Source organism: Sciurus vulgaris, assembly GCF_902686455.1.
Source record: "Sciurus vulgaris genome assembly, chromosome: 5".
Lineage (NCBI taxonomy): Eukaryota > Metazoa > Chordata > Mammalia > Rodentia > Sciuridae > Sciurus > Sciurus vulgaris.
This window is the reverse complement of record NC_136465.1, coordinates 174,630,371-174,648,155: the sequence shown is the minus strand read 5'-3', so window position 1 is coordinate 174,648,155 and position 17,785 is coordinate 174,630,371. Positions and strand designations below refer to the sequence as shown.

General features: G+C 56.3%; 3 protein-coding genes and 1 long non-coding RNA gene across 14 annotated transcripts; 2 read left to right on the top strand and 2 right to left on the bottom strand.

Moving 5' to 3' along the window:
• Nucleotides 1-179: 179 nt before the first annotated feature.
• SMDT1 (single-pass membrane protein with aspartate rich tail 1) lies at nt 180-3,847 on the bottom strand. The gene is made up of 3 exons (XM_079141254.1): nt 3,570-3,847; nt 1,715-1,855; nt 180-424 (listed from the first exon to the last, which is right to left on the bottom strand). The coding sequence occupies exons 1-2, from the start codon at nt 3,753-3,755 to the stop codon at nt 1,718-1,720; spliced, it is 324 nt and encodes a 107-aa protein (XP_078997380.1). The 5' UTR covers nt 3,756-3,847; the 3' UTR covers nt 180-424; nt 1,715-1,717.
• A 47-nt stretch (nt 3,848-3,894) lies between these two features.
• LOC306661923 lies at nt 3,895-11,188 on the top strand. The gene is made up of 3 exons (XR_013764007.1): nt 3,895-4,004; nt 9,716-9,767; nt 10,147-11,188. It is a non-coding gene; the product is annotated as an uncharacterized lncRNA (long non-coding RNA).
• On the bottom strand, nt 4,084-10,141 carry PHETA2 (PH domain containing endocytic trafficking adaptor 2). Of its 10 annotated transcripts, none has more exons than XM_079141247.1 (4): nt 10,123-10,141; nt 7,197-7,270; nt 5,956-6,438; nt 4,084-5,041 (listed from the first exon to the last, which is right to left on the bottom strand). In XM_079141247.1, the coding sequence occupies exons 3-4, from the start codon at nt 6,422-6,424 to the stop codon at nt 4,701-4,703; spliced, it is 810 nt and encodes a 269-aa protein (XP_078997373.1). In that variant the 5' UTR covers nt 6,425-6,438; nt 7,197-7,270; nt 10,123-10,141; the 3' UTR covers nt 4,084-4,700. The 10 variants fall into 10 exon arrangements, with proteins under 10 accessions (XP_078997373.1, XP_078997371.1, XP_078997368.1 ...); XM_079141245.1 differs by having other exon boundaries at nt 4,084-4,299; nt 4,902-5,041; nt 5,956-7,270; nt 10,123-10,138; XM_079141242.1 differs by lacking the exon at nt 10,123-10,141 and adding an exon at nt 8,579-9,216.
• Nucleotides 11,189-11,314: 126 nt separating the features above from the next.
• NAGA (alpha-N-acetylgalactosaminidase) lies at nt 11,315-17,785 on the top strand. Of its 2 annotated transcripts, none has more exons than XM_079141227.1 (10): nt 11,315-11,383; nt 11,695-11,774; nt 12,459-12,594; nt 13,033-13,204; nt 13,594-13,771; nt 14,069-14,163; nt 14,866-15,027; nt 15,658-15,855; nt 16,493-16,636; nt 17,106-17,785. In XM_079141227.1, exons 2-10 carry the CDS (start codon nt 11,759-11,761, stop codon nt 17,274-17,276), a joined length of 1,272 nt encoding a protein of 423 aa, XP_078997353.1. In that variant the 5' UTR covers nt 11,315-11,383; nt 11,695-11,758; the 3' UTR covers nt 17,277-17,785. The 2 variants fall into 2 exon arrangements, with proteins under 2 accessions (XP_078997353.1, XP_078997354.1); XM_079141228.1 differs by having other exon boundaries at nt 11,351-11,577.

Genomic DNA, 17,785 nt, shown 5'->3' with positions numbered 1-17,785 from the left:
GCCTATGCAGCTTTTAGGGAAAATTCTTTCTATTGAGCTTCTGTAAATTTAAAAAATAGGTCTTAATTACCTTTGTGGATCCACAGAGGCCTGGCTATCCTGGGCTGTAAATCAAAGGCCTGTATACTCCTCTGATAAAGAACAGCAAAGACCAAAACACTGCAACAACTAGAGCCTGCTTTCAGTCACACACTGCTGATGTTTATTAATGTTATTCACAATTTGACTGCTTCCTTTTTCCAGTGTTCAGTGGATGGCACAACTGGGGGACCCTCCCAGAATGTGAGGATCTGGGCTGTGGTCACAGACCATGCAGGAGGCAGAACTGGGGGCTTCCCCTGAGCCCTTCTGCTGGTAGGGAGGAGGGCTGAGCGCATCGCCATTCCTTCAGCTTCAGTTGTCCTTTCCGTACCTCCTCCGTGCCCTGTAAGAAAGAAGAGCAACAGGAGGTGGGCCCAGTCCTCCACACACTGAAAGAGGACTCCACAGATGCCTCCGCCAAGCATGCAGGAGAAAGGCAGTCCTTAGGATCTTCGATTAATTGTTCACATATTTATTGGGTGTTCACCACAGGCCAGGCACCAGGTATAACAAACATGTTCCCTCCAGTAAGAAACTTGGGCTCTGGTAGAATTCTGGTGTAGATGTGGATGTTTAAGCACATAATATTAAAAATTTTTAAATTTGTTTTTATTTTTTTGATACTAGGGACTGAACCAAAGGGTGCTTTACCACTGAGGTATATCCCGAGTTCTCAACCCAGGGTGTCTCACTAAGTTGCTGAGGCTGGTCTCAAACTTGCCATCTTCTAGCCTCAGCCTCCCAAGTTTTCTGGGATTACAGGCATGTGCCACCACACTGAAATACTGAATGTTATGAGAGGTAAGGGTCACTCAGACAAAGAAGTCATTGTCAAATGAAGGGATAAAGGGAGACTTCATCAAAGACACTGAAGAATGGGTAGAACTAAGAAAAAGAGTAGTCTGAGAGTGACAAGCCAATGCTTGGGGCTAAGAAGGTACTTGGTGAAATGAGGACACTGAGGAGAGCCCACAAGGGCAAGACAACAGAAGGCCCGGTCCTCAGGGCTTTTCCTCTTGTGGTTGGGAATATGGAAGATGAGAGAGGGATAAGAGGTGTGACGAGATAGATGGCAAATCTTGAATGCCAGGCTGAGTCAGGAGTGTCCTTAACTATAATGGCAGTGCCATCAGACAGCACATATCACAACAAGGAAATCCACACAAGAATGCTGAATGAAAGGAGGGCTGGCACAGCTGGGGGAGGGTTCGTGAACAGAGTACGGACCAGGCAGTTCCGCCCATGGACACATTGTACTGGTGCAGAGCTGACAGTGGTGAGGACGTGCCAGTTTCCAAATTTCAGTATGGAGCTGCTGAAATGAAGCTACTGGTGGTAGGTGTGTAAGGCATATTAAATTGTCAGGAAAATGTATGAGTTGATTAAGGGTAACTGAATAGATGGCTAATACCTGGAACTAGTTGGAAGAGACACCAGCGAATTTGTAAATCAATTGTTACTCCTGTCCAACACAGGAAAAAGGCAAAATAAAAACACTAATCACCAAGTGGAGTAATTCATAGGTGCTTCTGCCCTGAATGTCCAAAAGGTGCTACCAGGTCAGACTGCATCACAGATCAGATCAGATGCTCCACCCACTTCCTGTTACTGTTAGGAGAAAAGCAAATCTTACCTGTTAGTCATCGTCGTCATCATCCTCTGGGACAAAAATGTCATGCTCCTCAAGTAGAGCAGCAAAGTTCTTGCTAATGAGTGTCCCAACATAGAGAAAGGGGATCACAATGGAGAACACACGGAGAAGGCCAAAGGACATCTGCAGAAGGTCAGAATGGAGGCTGTGAGCTCAGGGCCCACTTTGGCAGAACCACAGGCCAGGCCCTCAGGAACATTTGCTCCTGTGGACCCCAAACCCCATCCTAAGCAATTTGATTTAAGTCCTTGGAAAAAATTCAGAGCAAGAAAAATAATTAGAAGAGGAGATTTTAAAAAAAAAGTGATTATTATGGCTATAAAAAAAGATATAGGAAGAAAAGTACCAGGCAGTCAACATTTAAAAATTAGGCACAACCTGCTAAATATCTGTAGATACTCTACAATCAGGTGAAAAAGTACTGAAAGGGCTGGACTGTGGGCAACTCTTCTTGAAGAAGACACCACACACGTGAAAATTCACGGGATGGTCCACACAGTTCAAGTAACAAGCTAGGCTCCCTGATGTCGGACAAAATTGATTCCACCACATAAAATTTTAGAAACAGCTATGTTTGAAAAGTGGGCAGTCTTTACAATAAAGTCAGAAAAATCTCACCAACATTTCCTCTATTTTCCTGGAGTTAAAAACAATCTTTGAGAAGCTGGGAGCTGTTGCATGCACCTGTAAACCCAGCTACTCAGGAGGCTAAGGCGGGAGGACGGCAAATTCAAGGCCAGCCCAGGCAACACAGACCCTGTCTCAAAATAAAAAATGTAGGTCCGCGGTAACGTCCCCCTGGGATCAATCCCCTGTACTGGGGTGGGGTGGGGTGACGGGGTGGAGGTGTGCCCAGTGGTAGAGCGCTTGCCCTGTAGGCCAGAGGCCCTGGGTTTGATCCTCAAAGGGGGTGGGGTGCTGGGTGACTGTGCCTCTTTGTTAAGTGAGCAGCACCTTTCTTCCTGGTGCTGCAGCCTGTGAAAGCAGCCTACGGTTAATTGCGTGAGTTGGCATGGGCCAGACCAGCTTTCAAGAATTCTTGGTTTTTAACTCACACAGCCCTGCAGTCTAAAAGCAAACCTCTGTTTGGTATAAGAGGCTGTTTCTATTACGCTTAGAAAGACCCAAGGGTTATGTTAAAATGAACCCAGCTATTATGTATAACAATAATACACTAATAAAAATATTTTTAAAAAAATTAAAAGAAAAAAGAAAACAAAAGGAATAGTAAGTTAAAAAAAAAAAAAAAAAAAGACCCAAGGGTACTACTAACTACAGCACTCAGCGGTGGGGAAAAAAGAGCAGGACCTAGTCGAGGCAGTACTAAGCAAAACACCCGCATGCGGGGACCTCCCTCGGCCGTCAGCCGCGGACACTGGCCACCACCTGGTGGTTCATCTGAAAACTGATGGCAGTGATTGCCTGCACACCTCTCAGGACTAAAGTCACAGGAACTAAATACTAGGTCACGACTAAACGATCAGGTCCTGCCCGCGTCGCCCTGCTTTACGAGCTCCTTTCACGATTCGTTCTCATCCCATCGCTGCGCGCAGAGGCTGCCTGACTGGCCTCAACTCGATGCACAAAGCCGTCTTTTGGTCCCAGAGGAACGGGCACCGCACTCCTCACAGCAAACTGGTGCAAAAGACAGCCTCTGCCCTTCAACTTCAGTCTCCAAAACCCCGGCTCGCCCCTGCCCCAAACGAAGCTGGTCCGCCTTCCAGTCTATATCCATCCTATGATTGGCCTCCGCTCCTGCCGATCAGCGTCGGCCCGCACGCACTCCCCACAATGATTGGCTTCGGCCCCTTCGCCCCGCCTCCAAGCAGACACTCACTTTCACCGGTTTGGGCAAAATGGCGCCGCTGCGGGTAACGATGACTGACCTCGACGGTACCAGGTTCCGACCTGAGCTGCCCCGTGTGGCGGAGACATCACTACCTTTCCCCAAGCTCGGCCCACTCCGGAGAGCCCCGCACCGGACGGGTGCTAAGACCAGCCAGCGCGCCGCTCCGGACGCCATTTCCCGGCTCCGCCCCTCGCCCGGGCACCGGCACCCCACCGCCAGGACTAGAAGCCGCTCTCGCCAAGAATGCGAACCCAAGCCTCGCGAGACTTCAGGGAGCTCGCCAGCAGCTCAGCCCTGACACTTGCGCAGTGCCCCAGTTCCTGTTGCGGTGCAAAGAGGCGTTTGTCACCCGCCCGACGTGGTGACGCCACGAGAACGATACGGACGTCCCACTTGCCCCTCCTGCGGGCCCCGGTCGGTGAGGCAGTTCTGTGTCTGTCTCTTTGTTCCCGGACGGGTCCGTCGGGAGACTGTTGAAATAAGCTTAACGAACCAAAATGAGTAATAATGAAAAAGCTTTACTGATTGAATCTTATAAAAACACTAACAGCTGGTGAATGGGCTGAGGGGCTGGGACACAGGGCTGGGAAACAGGCGGGGCAGAAACGGACCTGGGGAGTTATGCCAGCAAGCAGTTTGAGGGTCCCGGGCCTAACTCGGCTGCTGCCATCAGATACGGGCTTCGCAACTCCAGGCCCCGATTCTTCATTTCTAAAAACTAATTGTAATAACGGAAATGAGTAATAACATTTAAAAAAAAAACTTAGTGTTTTAATTGTATAAAAAACCCTGAAACAGTAACAAAGATAACAAAGGCCTGTGGTATCGGTATAAAATAAAGTGCAGGGGGCTGTAGGGCTTCCATACAGAGCTGGGAACAAAGCAAGGCAGGAGCGGGTCCTGGGCCTCGGGCAGCATCGCAGCCTCCTGGAGTCTCAGCCTTGCCCATTTGGATCTCAGTCCAGCCGCCAAAAGCCCCAATAAGGAAGAGGGAGGCAAGGAAGTGGGTGTCTGACCGGCTGTGCATCTTCCCACCAGCCACAGCCACTGCCGCCGCATTTTTAGATTGACAGGCAGGCCGGCCTTTGGCTCTGTAGGCCCTGCTGTTTTGCCTTCCAGTCAAATAGAAAAACATTTTGCACAACTGCTAGGGAGAGCAGCAATGAGGGTTCTTGAAGGTGAACTCAGGGGACCTGGCAGAGTTCCCCAGTGGCTTCTGAGGAGGAATACCTTAATGGGAACCCAGCCAGGAGAGTAGGATTTATCACAGGGTACCGCAAATCCTAATGCCCAGGACTGAGGACCAAAGAAACAACTGACCTTCCCCAAGGGGCCACTCTGCCTCCCTGCCTCTTCTTCACTTTCTGCTTGGCAGTACCAGGAGCTGGCTGCTGAGGACCAAGCACAGGAAGGTTTTTTGCTGACACAAAAGCCCCTCCCAGGGCAATGTCCAGCACTATCTGTTGATGGGTAGCCAGGGAATAAGAAATTCCTCTGTTAGGTGAAAGCTGTCTTCTCCAAAGGACCCTACCCAAACTGTGGGGGGAAGGGGTCCCATGCCCACTCATCTTACCTGTCTCAACAAAAGCCTGGCCCAGAAATCCCTGTAACAATAAATCCATTTTCACTGACAATGTGAGCCCCAAGCCAATACTGCAGCCAGCCTCCGGTATTTAAATGTACACAAGACTCCCTGTGTTGGAAATTATGGCTGGAGTCTGGCGGGTAGGTCAAAGGTAGGGCAGCTTCTCTTCCTGCATTTCACAAGTATCCCCCGAGAGAGGGGCAGTCCTGAGCAGTCAGGAGACAGGTTTGCTCTGTGGTGCAGTGCAAACCACCTTTCCTCTCGGGTCTCAGAAAATAGGATGATTCCTCCACCCCTTCTAGGCACAAGGGAGGATATGGAACCTGGAGAAGGCCTCAAAAATCAGGAGGAAAGGACTCCTCCCCACCCCCACCCACCCAAAAGCAACCTTGGAAATGAGTAAACATTTAACTCCTTGAAAAGCACTGGCTCCAGTGTCCTGACCAGCAGGGCAGGGCCAGAGCTCAAGGGCCCAGGCCAAGGGCCTATCCTATGGTTCGCATTCGGGTTGGCCCCCCAGGGCTCTCTGCTGCCACCCACGCCTCAGCTCCACAATCTCCTGACCATACCAGTCATGGAGGGTAGAGAAGCAGGAGGTCTCAGGGGACACAGGGCTCTGCCCCTTGCTTAGGAGGAAGCTGGCAGGGCCCTGCCACTCCCACTCAGCCAAATCCCGCCCTGCTGGCCTGCTGCCCCCTTCTTCAGTGGAACCCATGGAGCTACAGTTGCTGGGGAGAAAGTGGCCGTTCTCTGGACTTGGAGACAAGTGGTTGGGAGCCTGTGGCTTACAGCGGCTGGCAATGGCCTTCCGGGTTGCACAACGATGTGAGGCCAGGCTCTGGCGGGCTTCCTGCAACTGGCCTTCCAGTTCACGGACCACCAAGCGCATGTAGCCAAAGCTGGCCCGGGACAGCGCCTTCACCCAGGCCTCCTGTGCTGCCTGCCCATCTGCCGCCAGCAGGTGTGGGCGCACTCCTGGTGCATCAAAGCGGATGGTGAAGGCAAACTCCTCCGGTATGGGAGCCTCGGCCAGTTCCACGGTGCAGCCCTCCAGCACAACCAGGCTCAGCGGGGCCCGGCCCTCGGGACTCTCAAAGGAGAACAGCAGATTGCCCTTAAGGACAAACCAACATCTTCGGCCGGTGCCACTGGGAGTGGTTGGGGTCCCTGGACCCCCCCAAATGCGCAAGAAGCCTGTGTGGTCTGCCGGAGAATCGCTCAGTGCGTAGTGGGCCACACTCCTCTTGTTAAGCTTCATGGCTCCCACAGAAACTGAGGAGAGAGAGATGCTGCAGATTAGAGAGGGAGGCAGCCCGTGCTGGAAGGGCCCTGGCTCTGGACGAGACCTGGGTCCTGCCCTCTGGCCCCTCCGCACTGGCTGCATCCCTGAGGCGCCTCGTAAGACATGGGCCAGTCTTCCCTGACTCTCTCGAAGGGATGTTGTGAAGGTCATGCCAAAAACTGGATGTGGGGTGACTCGGGGAAAGGATGTTGGGATTGTAGACTAGGAGGCGCAGCAGGACATTGACGTGGTTTCTTCAAATCCAAAGAAACAGGCCTCAGCTGCGCCCACAGAACAGGCCCATAGAAACCACTCTGCTTCAACCATCCCCTAATTGGCTGGCCTCTTGACTCCAGTTCTGTGCATCATCCTCCAGGGTTTCCATGACCCTCCTGGGCCCTACTGGCCTCTCAGTGGTGTGTGCACAGTTGTCCTTCATGGAGAATCTTCGGCCTTCAGGGCCAGCTAGGAACATCGGGTGGGGAGGCAGGCCTGCCTCGCAGTGAGGCTCAGAAGGGATCTACTCTGTGAGCAAGAGCGTGGCCCAAACTCGGGGTGTGGCTGAGAAGGGCCCGCCACAACCACTGGTGCTAGTGCCCAGGGGTCATATAGGCACCCAATCCCGTGTCCTCCTTATTCATGGAAAACTGTGGCACGCAGCAGGAACAGCCCAAGGTCACATGGCCAGTGAGAAGCAGCACTTGCTCTGCTGTTCTCTCACACCTTCTGTCCGTGGTGATGCACTTACCAAAAGAACTCACAGGGGGAGGGCAGTCGCCTCTCCTCTGGCCACACAGCTCAGCCACCTGGTTCCCCGGGAGCCTGCAAAACAATTCTCAAATGATGAGAATTCCTCCTCTGAAACGAGGCAAAGCAACATGGCCACATCTACCAGGAAGCCCTCCCTGACCCTTGGTGATCCCTGGTGAGCAGCTCCAGGCTCTGGGTCCCACAGTCTTGACCTTCACTCTTCAGACCTCAACCCCCTGCCCTCTGAGGCTAGGTCAGAGGAAAGCGCCCCATAGCCTCCTACTTTCCCTTCTGACACACAGTTTGTGGGCTTTAATTTCTGTCACCTAATCAGGGAAGCCTTGCTGGATCACCATACCCAGGGTGGCCCTGATCACCAAGGTGGCTGACTGAAGGTTTCCTTCATCCCATGAAGATCCCATTTGCATTTTCAGCACTGTCCCCAACCCCAGAGCGTCCAGGTCTGTAATCAGCTTGGCTGTACCCATGAGCCCAATGCCTGGCTTGGAGACCCTCTAGACGTGGGTTTTTTCCAGGCGGGGCAGCACACGCCTGTGATCCTGTCATCCAACAACTGGGGAGGTTGAAGCGGAAGGAATGCAATTTAGTGAGACCCTCAGCGACTGAGTGAGACGCTTTCTCAAAATAGAAGAATAAAATTTAAAAGTCGGGGCTGTAGCTCAGTGGTAAAGCCCTCTGGGTTCAATTTCAGGGGAATACAGCAGTGGGCAAGCCAAGCCCCCCGCCTTCCTGGAGCCACATTCCAGGGGGAGATACACTGCAGCACCAAAAATAAATAACAGCAGTTAATTAAATCATAATTAATGGACTAATAATCAAGGGCCGCATGATGTGGGCTATGGAGAGAAAAAGGCAGGCCGGGCTCGGGGAGGGGCCGTTCCAGTCCGGTGGCCCAGGAAACGGGAGGACATCCCAGATGTTCGCCCGAGGAGTGGCCTCCGCGCCCGTCCAGGCCCAGCACCCGCACGCAGACCCTCCCCGCCGCGCGCCTGCAGGTCCCCTGCTCCCCGCCGCTCGCTCGGCGGCGGGACCGACCCGCGCGCCGGCTCTCGCGGGCGCGCCGCGTCTTCCGGACTCTCGGTCCCGGGAGCCGGGAGCCGGGGGCCCCCGCGCGGCCGCAGCCCGCGTTTCCCGACGCGCCGCCGCTGCCGCCACGTCCCGCGGCCGCCCCTCCCCGGCCGCCACCCCCGCGCCCGCGGCGCCCGCTCTCACCTCCCGCGCGCGGCCAGGAGCGCGGCCCGCTCGGTGGGCTGCGGCCGGCCCCGCGCCTCCGCCGGGCTGCGAACGTGGCCGCGGGAGCCGGGGACCCCGCCCGGGCGGCTCGGGTTACCGCCCTCGCCCCTCCCTGCCCCAACGCACCCGGCTGCGGGATCCGCCGGGTGGCCTCGGGATCCACTCCGGCGGGAAACTGAGGTCCCCGAGGGTGGGGACCGCGGAACCATAGAGCTGGTCAGTGGAACAGTGGCCGCCAAGCCAGGGCTGCTCCTCAGGCTGTCCGGGGGCCTCCCGCCCCGTGCCCCCTGGGAGAATTCGGAACCCGCTTTCCCGCAAGGTCCCGCTCTGTCCTCTTGTCCCCGGGCCGAGCCCGCCTGGCCTCCGGCTGGGTGTCTGCTGAAGGCGAACTCCTACACAGCCTGCCAAGCCCCGTCGGGCACCCAACCAGGCCCCAGGGGGCTGCGCGCCCTCTGCCTCTGCAGATGATCCATTTCTGCTTCTGCAGCCCTCCAGGGTCCCTGGCCCCTAACTCCACCCGGAGTGGGCGCGCCTAGGCCTGCAGTGGAGACCGCTTGAACACCCAGAGGGGAGGCCCGTGTACTCAAACCCCTGACCACGAACTTGCGGGTTCCTACCTCAAAGCCTGTGCAGTTCCTGCAGCCTAGGCTGCCCTCTCTGCTCACCCGCGCCCAGGCCTCAGGCCCCTTCACAGCACTCAGATCTCAGGTCAGACGGCCCCTCCCTGACCACTTACCACACAGTAGCCTGCCTGGAGGTGTGGAGGTGGCGGTTGGCCCTGGGTGCCTCATTATTGCACCAGCCGCCAGGATGAACGGCCCTAGGCTGTGCTTTTGTTTCTTGTTTACAGTGTCTTCCTTAATAAGTTCGATTGAATCGATAGTGTAAACTATAATCAAGGTGTAAGAAGGTAATAATTGTGTGGAAAAGGTAGAGCGGAGTAAGGGAGGTGGGAGCTGGGGTGAGGAAGTTCTCCTTTTAAACAGAAGGCAGGGCAGGCCTCCCCAGAAGGTGCCATTTGACAAACGTTGAAGGAAATGAGGACGCTAGCTAGGCCAACATCTGCGGGAGAGCTTTCTGGGCAGCAGTACCCCCAGGGCAAGGGCCCTGCCCTCTGTAGTGCTGGAGGAGCTGCAAGGAGGCCAGTGTGATTGGGAGGCCTTGAGGAAGGGGGCAGCAGGCCTCTGCAAGCCTGGGAGGACCCTGCCTCCACACGAGGTGAGTAGCGCACAGGGGTTTGAGGGAAGGCTGACTGGTTTTCAGGATTGCCCTGGTTGCTGGCAGGTGGAAGCAGGAGGCTGCTGAAATACTCCAGGTGAGATGTGGTGAGAGTGGCCCGGTGCGGGATGGATTTTAAAGGTAGAGGGTGCAGACTGGACTGCCAAGAAATTGAATGAGGGGCAAGGAGATAAGGCTGCAAGGAGAGCTCCAGGTTTGGGCTCCAGTACCCAGAGGTGGAGTTGCCCCTACTTGAGATGGGGAAGGTGGCAGGCGTGGGTGGGGCTGTCACTAGCAGCAAGGAGTCTATGAGAGTAAATTTGGTCCAAAATCAATTAGCTTTTATTTGATGCTGATCACACAATTATTATAGTTATTCTAACCTTGTCACACCAATATCACACATAACTTAATCACTAAATTATTATAAGCCCCGAATAAACAAGACTCACTCCTTACTGAGACCTGTTCCTAAGGTCCACTCCTGTGTGACGTGTCTTGAGTCGAAGGGCAGCGTCTCCCAGAGGTCAGTCAGGAAGACGGCTCAGGAGATCGTGCTGGGGAGCTCGCTCTGGCTGAGCAGTCCTGATGGCGAGGACGGTTGGAAGGCGAAGGAGGGCGGCGGTCTCGGCAGGCAGGCTGGGCCGAGATGTCTCAGACAGGATGCACACGGGCAGCTCCCTGTCACTTCCACAGGAACGTCTCGGTCACCCTCAGGACGATGGATGTGCTAGCAAGCAACGAGCAAGTCGATGAGTCTCCTCCAGGCTTGGCACAGCACTGGCGTCATTGGTGTAAAACGGGGACTGGAGCTAGGCTCAACATGAGTCCTTTTAAATCCTTTTTATCAGACCCTGCCAGCGAGTCTTGGTCAGGGGGAAGTCAGTTATCTTACTCGGGGTCAGTTGCACATGTATCCAGCTTGGGGCAATGTCAATCTTACCTTGGGGCAACACCACATCATTACCTCATACAGCACAGAGCACTCAAGTTACTTTTTGCAAGTTACACACAGAATGTCACACATTTAATTTTGCTCCTTACAGGGGCCCATAATATTTGAGATCCAGTGGCCATCCAAGTGAAGGTGTCCAGAATAGTGTTTGGCACCAAGTAGTTGCTCAATACATACTTGGAGACAAGGAATCCAGAGTATCTGGTGAGCAGTCCCTGAGAGTCTTCTGATTACAAGCGCCGTGTCCTCCACCTCCTTTGCTCTCTCTCACCCATCCTCCCCATAGTAGAGCCTATTCATTGTCACTATTTTTAAGTGGCTTAGTACCAGTCATGCTTCGGGACATTTCCTCATTTCCTCTACACGACGCTCTCAGAGGGTATTCGCTGCACCTTGAGAGCCTACAGTGTGGAGGACACTCTGCGCCCTCATGGGCCCCGCAGAGGTGACAGAACTAGCGTCGCGGGGAACTGGATCACGCAGGCACTCGGACCTTAAGCCGGATCCCGCCCTGGCCGCCTCAGAAGCGCGCAGAGCTGGAACTCAACGGGGAGTTCGCGGGGGCGGGGCGTCGGGAGGGTGGGGCCCGCGGAGGGCGGGGCACGGCGTTGCTAGGGGGATTCTGATAGGTTGCGCGGAAGGGTAGCCGCGCAGGGCCCCGCCCCAGTGGAACGCGGCGAGCGAATCAGGTGAGTGGAGCTGCCAGAGGCTTGGGAGGGGAGGCCGAGGCCGGCCCTGGGTCTGAGCGCGCAGGAGCAGTGAGTGAGGCCGCGGGGACCTTGCGAGCCGCAGGCGGGACCCGGGGACGGGAGTCGGGAGCCCGGACGGGGCTCAGCGCCTCCGTTCTTCCTGGGCGTCCCGAGCCCGTCGCTGCCATTTTCTGGCCCCAGCCTGGCCTAGGGCTGCCCTTAGGCGCCGGGAGTCCCAGCACCGCGGGTGGGTGAGGGCTGAGGTCCGAGCGGGGAGTAAAGGCTGGAGACGGGCGCGGGGACCGAGAGCGGGGTTGAGAAGATGACGGGGAAGGGGAGGTCGTCGTGAACCAGTGCTTTTCTGCCGCCTCGTCTTTCAGAGCCCGAAGTATAACGCTGGTAAGAGCCGAGAGTCGGTGGCCCTGAGACGCCGAGTCCGAAGCCATGCTGCTGAAGACAGGTACCGACCCGAGCCGGCAGCCGGGCAGGGCGGGCAGGGCCGTGGAGAGTGCCCGCCTCTGGTCCCTGCCCTTCTTCCTGATGGGGTGTGTGGGGAGTGCGTTCCTCTCATTCTGGAGCTCTCCAGAGAGGCCCTTTCCCAAGTGCAGAGGTCCTGTCTGTGTGCGGGCATTGCTGGGACAGGGCTGTGAAGTGGGACCGCGCCGCCCTCTTCACAGAGGACGGGCCTGGGAGGACAGGGCTCGCCGAGGCGAGGGGCTGGGCGCAGGCCCTTCCTAGCCAAGCTCTTCGACCTCTCGGAAACCTCTGGAGTGCCCGTGGCTGAGAGCAGTTCTGGGCTGGGACTTAAGAGACCCGGCCTCTGGCCACACTGTGCTCTCACGTACTGTGGATGAGGTGGGGAGAGCTGGTCGGGGGGTACCGGAAGGACGTGGTTTAAAAGTGTCAGTTTTGCCAAGTCCTGCCCGCTGTGGCAACAGCAAGTGGGGAGCCCGGCTTCAAACCTGTTGTCCTGCCCCAAGAACCTCCCCTAGCTGACTTTTGCAGGAAGAGCCAGTTCTCCCCTAAGTCCAGGAGTCTGGTTCCCCTAGTGTGCAGGCAGCCTGAGCAGCATGTGGATGGGGTGGGATGAGGGCCGGGACTGTGGGAGCCATTCACAGTCGCCATTCCTCATCCCCTCCCCCAGTGCTTTTGCTGGTCCTGGTGGCCCAGGTGCTGGTGTTAGAGAACGGGCTCCTTCGAACACCACCCATGGGCTGGCTGGCCTGGGAGCGCTTCCGCTGCAACATTGACTGTGATGAGGACCCGAAGAACTGCATCAGGTGAGTGAGGTCCACAGTCACCAGACAAGCCTGCCCAGGGCCTGCCGAGGGCAGCAGGCAGAGGAGGGCCAGCTAGTCAAAAGGGCAAAGTCAGAGCGCCTGACCCAGCAGGACTGCAGTAGAGGTGGCCTAGAGGATATCTGACGTTTAGCCTCATGACCTGCTTGGGGCCTCTCTGGGCCGGGACATTGGCCCCTGAGATGATTCAAAGGGGACAACGTGGCAGGCCAGGCAGGCCTCCACATAGCTCCTGGGCCCAACCCGGCCCCTTGGCTTGGGAGCCAGATCACTCATCCCACCCCACCTAGTTTGCTGCTCCTGATACACTCAGCTGAAAGTGGAGTCATGATCTCTACTGCCCAGATGCACACCCAGAGCTGAGGAGGGGTGGGATGAGGGTCAGGCTGGGCGATCCAGCAGCCCCATGCGCCTTGCTAGTGAGCGGCTCTTCATGGAGATGGCTGACCTGATGGCACAGGATGGATGGCGGGACCTGGGCTACGTCTACCTCAACATCGATGACTGCTGGATTGGTGAGCGAGATGACACCGGCCGCCTGGTGCCCGATTCCAAGCGCTTCCCCCATGGCATCGCTTTCTTGGCTGACTACGTGAGTTCCGCCCCAAACCTTGCCGGCCTGAGGGCTGTTCCACTCCTCTCAGCCCACCTGCTGGAGTATGATCACCACTGTGGTGAGGCAGAAGGGGCCCCCGACGCAGCCTGGGACCCTAGGAAGACCGTTGGAGGAGGCGAGTTAGTTCTCTAGCAGCGCCGGGGAGATGGCCTTGGAGGCAGACAGAGGCCTTGAGGCAAGAAACAGCCACAAGTATGTGTTGAGGGAGGAAAGACCAGAGCTGGCAGAGGCCAGCCGGCAAGCTGGCACCTCTCCTCTGGTCAGCAGGAGCCAGTGAAGGTTTGAATGGGCCCTAGTCAGGTATGCCAATGAGGAGGCTCCCTGAGGGTCCCTGAGGGTCCCTCCGTGTCCTCAACCCCCCACAGGCTCACTCCCTGGGCCTGAAGCTGGGCATCTACGAGGACATGGGTAACTTAACCTGCATGGGCTACCCTGGCACCACGCTCGACAAGGTGGAGCTGGATGCGCAAACCTTTGCTGAGTGGAAGGTGGACATGCTGAAGCTGGACGGCTGCTTCTCCACCCGCGAGGAACGGGAGGAGGGTAAGTTCCACAGCTGCCCAGGACCATCAGGTAGAGAGGGCGAAGTGGCCAGAGGGGCTCGGTCTGCGTGCAGCCCCGAGGGGTGGAGTCCCAGTTCCCCTCTCCCAGGTTCCCTAAAGATGGGGAAGCACAGTAACCACCTCCTAGAGACTTTAGGAAGTGCTTGAAGTCGTTGGTGTGTGGGAGATACTTCCTGTCTGGAGCCTTGGTTTCCTCAGTTTGGTTGGAAGAAAGTTGAGCCGAGGCCCCAGACCACGTCTGCACCTGCTCAGTCCTCCAGAGGGTGCTTTTCTTTAGGGTACCCCAAGATGGCTGCCGCCCTGAATGCCACAGGCCGTCCCATCGCCTTCTCCTGCAGCTGGCCAGCTTACGAAGGGGGCCTACCCCCTGAGGTAAGCCATTCTATGTGCCCACCTGCCAAGGCTCCCACGCCTAGACCTCCCTTGCCCTCTAGGTGCCAGGCCACAGGGAAGTGTCCACCAGAGCCAGGGCTGCTCTCACCACAGTTGCCCACGTGCTTATTTGTGGGTGTCTGGAGAGAGGGCCATGGCATCTTAAAGGGGGGCCACAGCCAGGCCCTCATCAGCTGGGCTGATGGGGTTGGTATCCAAGGCCTGTGCCAGCACATGGCCTCCAGCAGGTGGTCAGTGTACTGGGTGGGGCTGAGTAGGCTAGGAGGTCCGGAAGGCTGTGAGCCAAGCCTCACAAGGGCCCATGGGCACCCTGCTAGACCCCCACCGACATCTGACACTAGGAAGGATGGCTCAGACCTCCAGCCCTGAGGGAGGTGGCGGCAGCTAGTGGAGCTAGTGTATGTGTGGTTTGGGAATGCGTCAGTGGGGAGGGCTATGGGTGCACCAGCCCAGGCCCACCTGGGCGTGGCTGTGGTGGGCATGGGTGGGTAGGGTTGGCATCAGCCTACTGGCACCAACCTATATGGGGGAAGCCCTTTCAGAGGGCTTCCTGGTGCTGAGTAAGCTTGTGGACCTGTCCTCTTGCCCTTCCACCCTGCCGCCTGCTGCGCCTCCCCAGTCCCCGGATGGCTGCAGGCAGCAGGCCGTGGCTCGAGCAGACTCTGTCTCCCCGGCATCCAGGTGAACTACACTCTGCTGGCTAGCATCTGCAACCTCTGGCGCAACTATGACGACATCCAGGACTCCTGGAGGAGTGTGCTTTCCATCCTGGACTGGTTTGTGAAACACCAGGACATCCTGCAGCCAGTGGCCGGCCCTGGGCACTGGAATGACCCAGACATGGTACCAGCATGGTGGGGAATGTCCTTAGACCCGCTGTCCATGAAGGCCCTGCGCCCTGCTGCCCTGCTCTCTCTTACTTCCCTGGTGCTCACTGCCAGGTTTTAGGGCAGCTTTTCTGAATGTGCCCCTGAACTGGTGTGACATAGTGTGTCCAACTGGCCTTCAAAGCTTGTTTACAGTGCCAGCCCACGGCCCTCCCCCACCTTTGCATCAGAACGTCCAGGGGCTGGTTGCAGGAATGCCCATTGTTTCTAGAACTCCAGTGGGCAGCAGCCAGCCCTCCAGTGAGGTTATTCCTCTGCAGGGTGAAGAGGATGGCTGTGCCCCGCTGTCTTGCCATTCCCAGCACCTAGACTGCCCTCAAAACAAAACAGGGCTGGGGGTGGCTCAGGGGTGGAGCGCTTAACTAGCTTGTGCGTGGGCCCCTGGGACACAGCCAGAGAATATCATCATCTCATTCTCTTTATGAGAAAAAAAGCCCCAAAACTGATGTGCAGATAGAAGGTGACTTAAGACCCCACAGCCACACAGCTGTGCTGCCAGGTCCACACGTGACACTCTTTCCCCAGCCCTAGTCTGTGCCACCTCCCTGGGGAGTACAAGCTGACTGTTCCTTTCTTCTGTTACCAGCTGCTCATTGGGAACTTTGGCCTCAGCTTTGAGCAAGCCCGGGCCCAGATGGCCCTGTGGACAGTGCTGGCAGCTCCCCTCTTCATGTCCACAGACCTGCGTACCATTTCCCCCCAGAATGTGAACATTCTGCAGAATCCACTCATGATTAAGATCAACCAGGATCCCTTAGGCATCCAGGGACGCATGATTCTCAAGGTACTAGGGTGTGGGAGGAGGGCCGGGAGGGCTGAGGACTGGGCTGTCCTGAGAGCAAGGCTGCCAAGCTGGAGGACAACTCGCTGCCTAGGGGCAGTGAGACACGGGCGGCAGCACACAAGTGATGTTCTCCAGAGAGCGAGGGCTTCCCTAGTCTGGAGTTTAAGAAATTGTTTTAGCCAAGACCTACTACTAGTTTCTAGTATTTACTGAGCACCTACTGTGGCTCAATATGTTTTAGATACATTTTCTTGGCAAGGTGGATACTCTTTCCCTATTTTACAAATGAGAAAACTGAAGCTTCCATACTCTAAGCAACTTTTTATCCCAGGCTATGTAATTGGTACAAATAAGATGCGTGATCCTGTGAGCTTCTGGGGTGGGGCCTCTTGCAGTGTTCGCCTGTGCCCAAGCACGGGGCCTGGCACAGTCGATGTTGGTGAGCGTCTGCTAAGTCAGGGAGGGAAGGTAGGGCTAAGGTAAGTTCTGGTGCCGGAGGGCTGTGGCTTTTCCCCCAAGCCTCTATATGACACAGAGCTGTGGTCTGTGGGGCTCAGAGCTTACAGGAGGGCCAGGAAGGGAATTCCAAAACCTCCCTGAGCAGAGACCTCAGCTAGTAGCCATTTTTTATGCCCAGGAAAAATCCTTCATTGAGGTGTTCAAGCGGCCCCTGTCGGGGGACACCAGTGTCCTGGTCTTCTTCAGCCGCAGGACAGACATGCCTTTCCGCTACCACTCCTCCCTGGCAAAGCTTAACTACTCCAGCTCCAGAATCTATGAGGTGAGTGCCCTGCCCTGCAGCCCCCGCCGGCCTTCTGGGAAGCCTCCTGGGGCTGACCCTCACTCACCCGTGGCCGCCCCTGTGCCATGGCTTCAGGCCTCTGGCAGGTGCTTGTGCAGCTGCTGCGGGCATTGAGGGCTGTGGCTGGGGCTGTTCTCTGCGCTGGTTTCAAGCAGTGCAGACAGAGCACGTGTACAGATGAGCCCCTGAACCTCTTGGGTTGCTTCTTGCTCACTAGTCAGCCCCATGCCACAGCCCTCGAGGTGTCTCTCCGGCTCGCTTTCTCTGCTACCGTGTTTGGACATCTGTCGGCTTTGCTGGTGGAAAAGGGAAGGGAGGTTAGGGCTCCCCCTGCCGTAGGCACCCTGGAGGCCTGCACGCACAAGCCAAGGTCCGGGTGCTTGTCCACACTGAGGGCCTTTCTGTGCCACCCTTACATGGCCATTGATGACGTCCGTCCCCACTGCAGGCCCAGGATGTCTTCTCGGGTGATATTATCAGTGGCCTCCGGGATGATACCAGCTTCACAGTGATCATCAACCCCTCAGGGGTGGTGATGTGGTACCTGTATCCCATCCAGAAGATGCAGATAACTGCACAGAAGTCCCAGGTCCCATTGATGAAGATCCGGAAATTCTGACGGGCTGTGGTGGCCCCACTGAGCCTAGACCATGGAGCCTTGGTGTGCCAAGTGCCAGCAGGTGGGGCTCTCTCCTCTCCAGGCCCACTTAGAAGTCTGACCCCAACATACCCAAAGTGCAATTGCAGGGTCAGGTTCCATGTCCTACCCAAGTGTGGACCCTGCTGGAAACTCCTCTTGGGGCAATTTCTTGTGGCCTTCCTGGCCTCCATCTCACCTCTGCAGCCCCACAGATGTTGCTGAACAATTCAGTCAGCCTCCTGAGCCCATGGGCAGGGGCACTCATGCCCATCAGGACTCTAGCCTCTGGCCTTGTTGTTGACTATGAAATCAGGGTTTGGAATTTTTCTCATGAGAAACAGAGATCTGACCTCTTGCTGGGAATGCTCATGAATCGTATGACTGGCTTTCCTATCCTAAGAAGGCCTTGCAGGCTAAAACTGCCTGGAAGTGGGGTCAGAGGAGACCTTGGCTCCCTTAAGTCACCAATAAAGCTTTTCTTTAGTCAA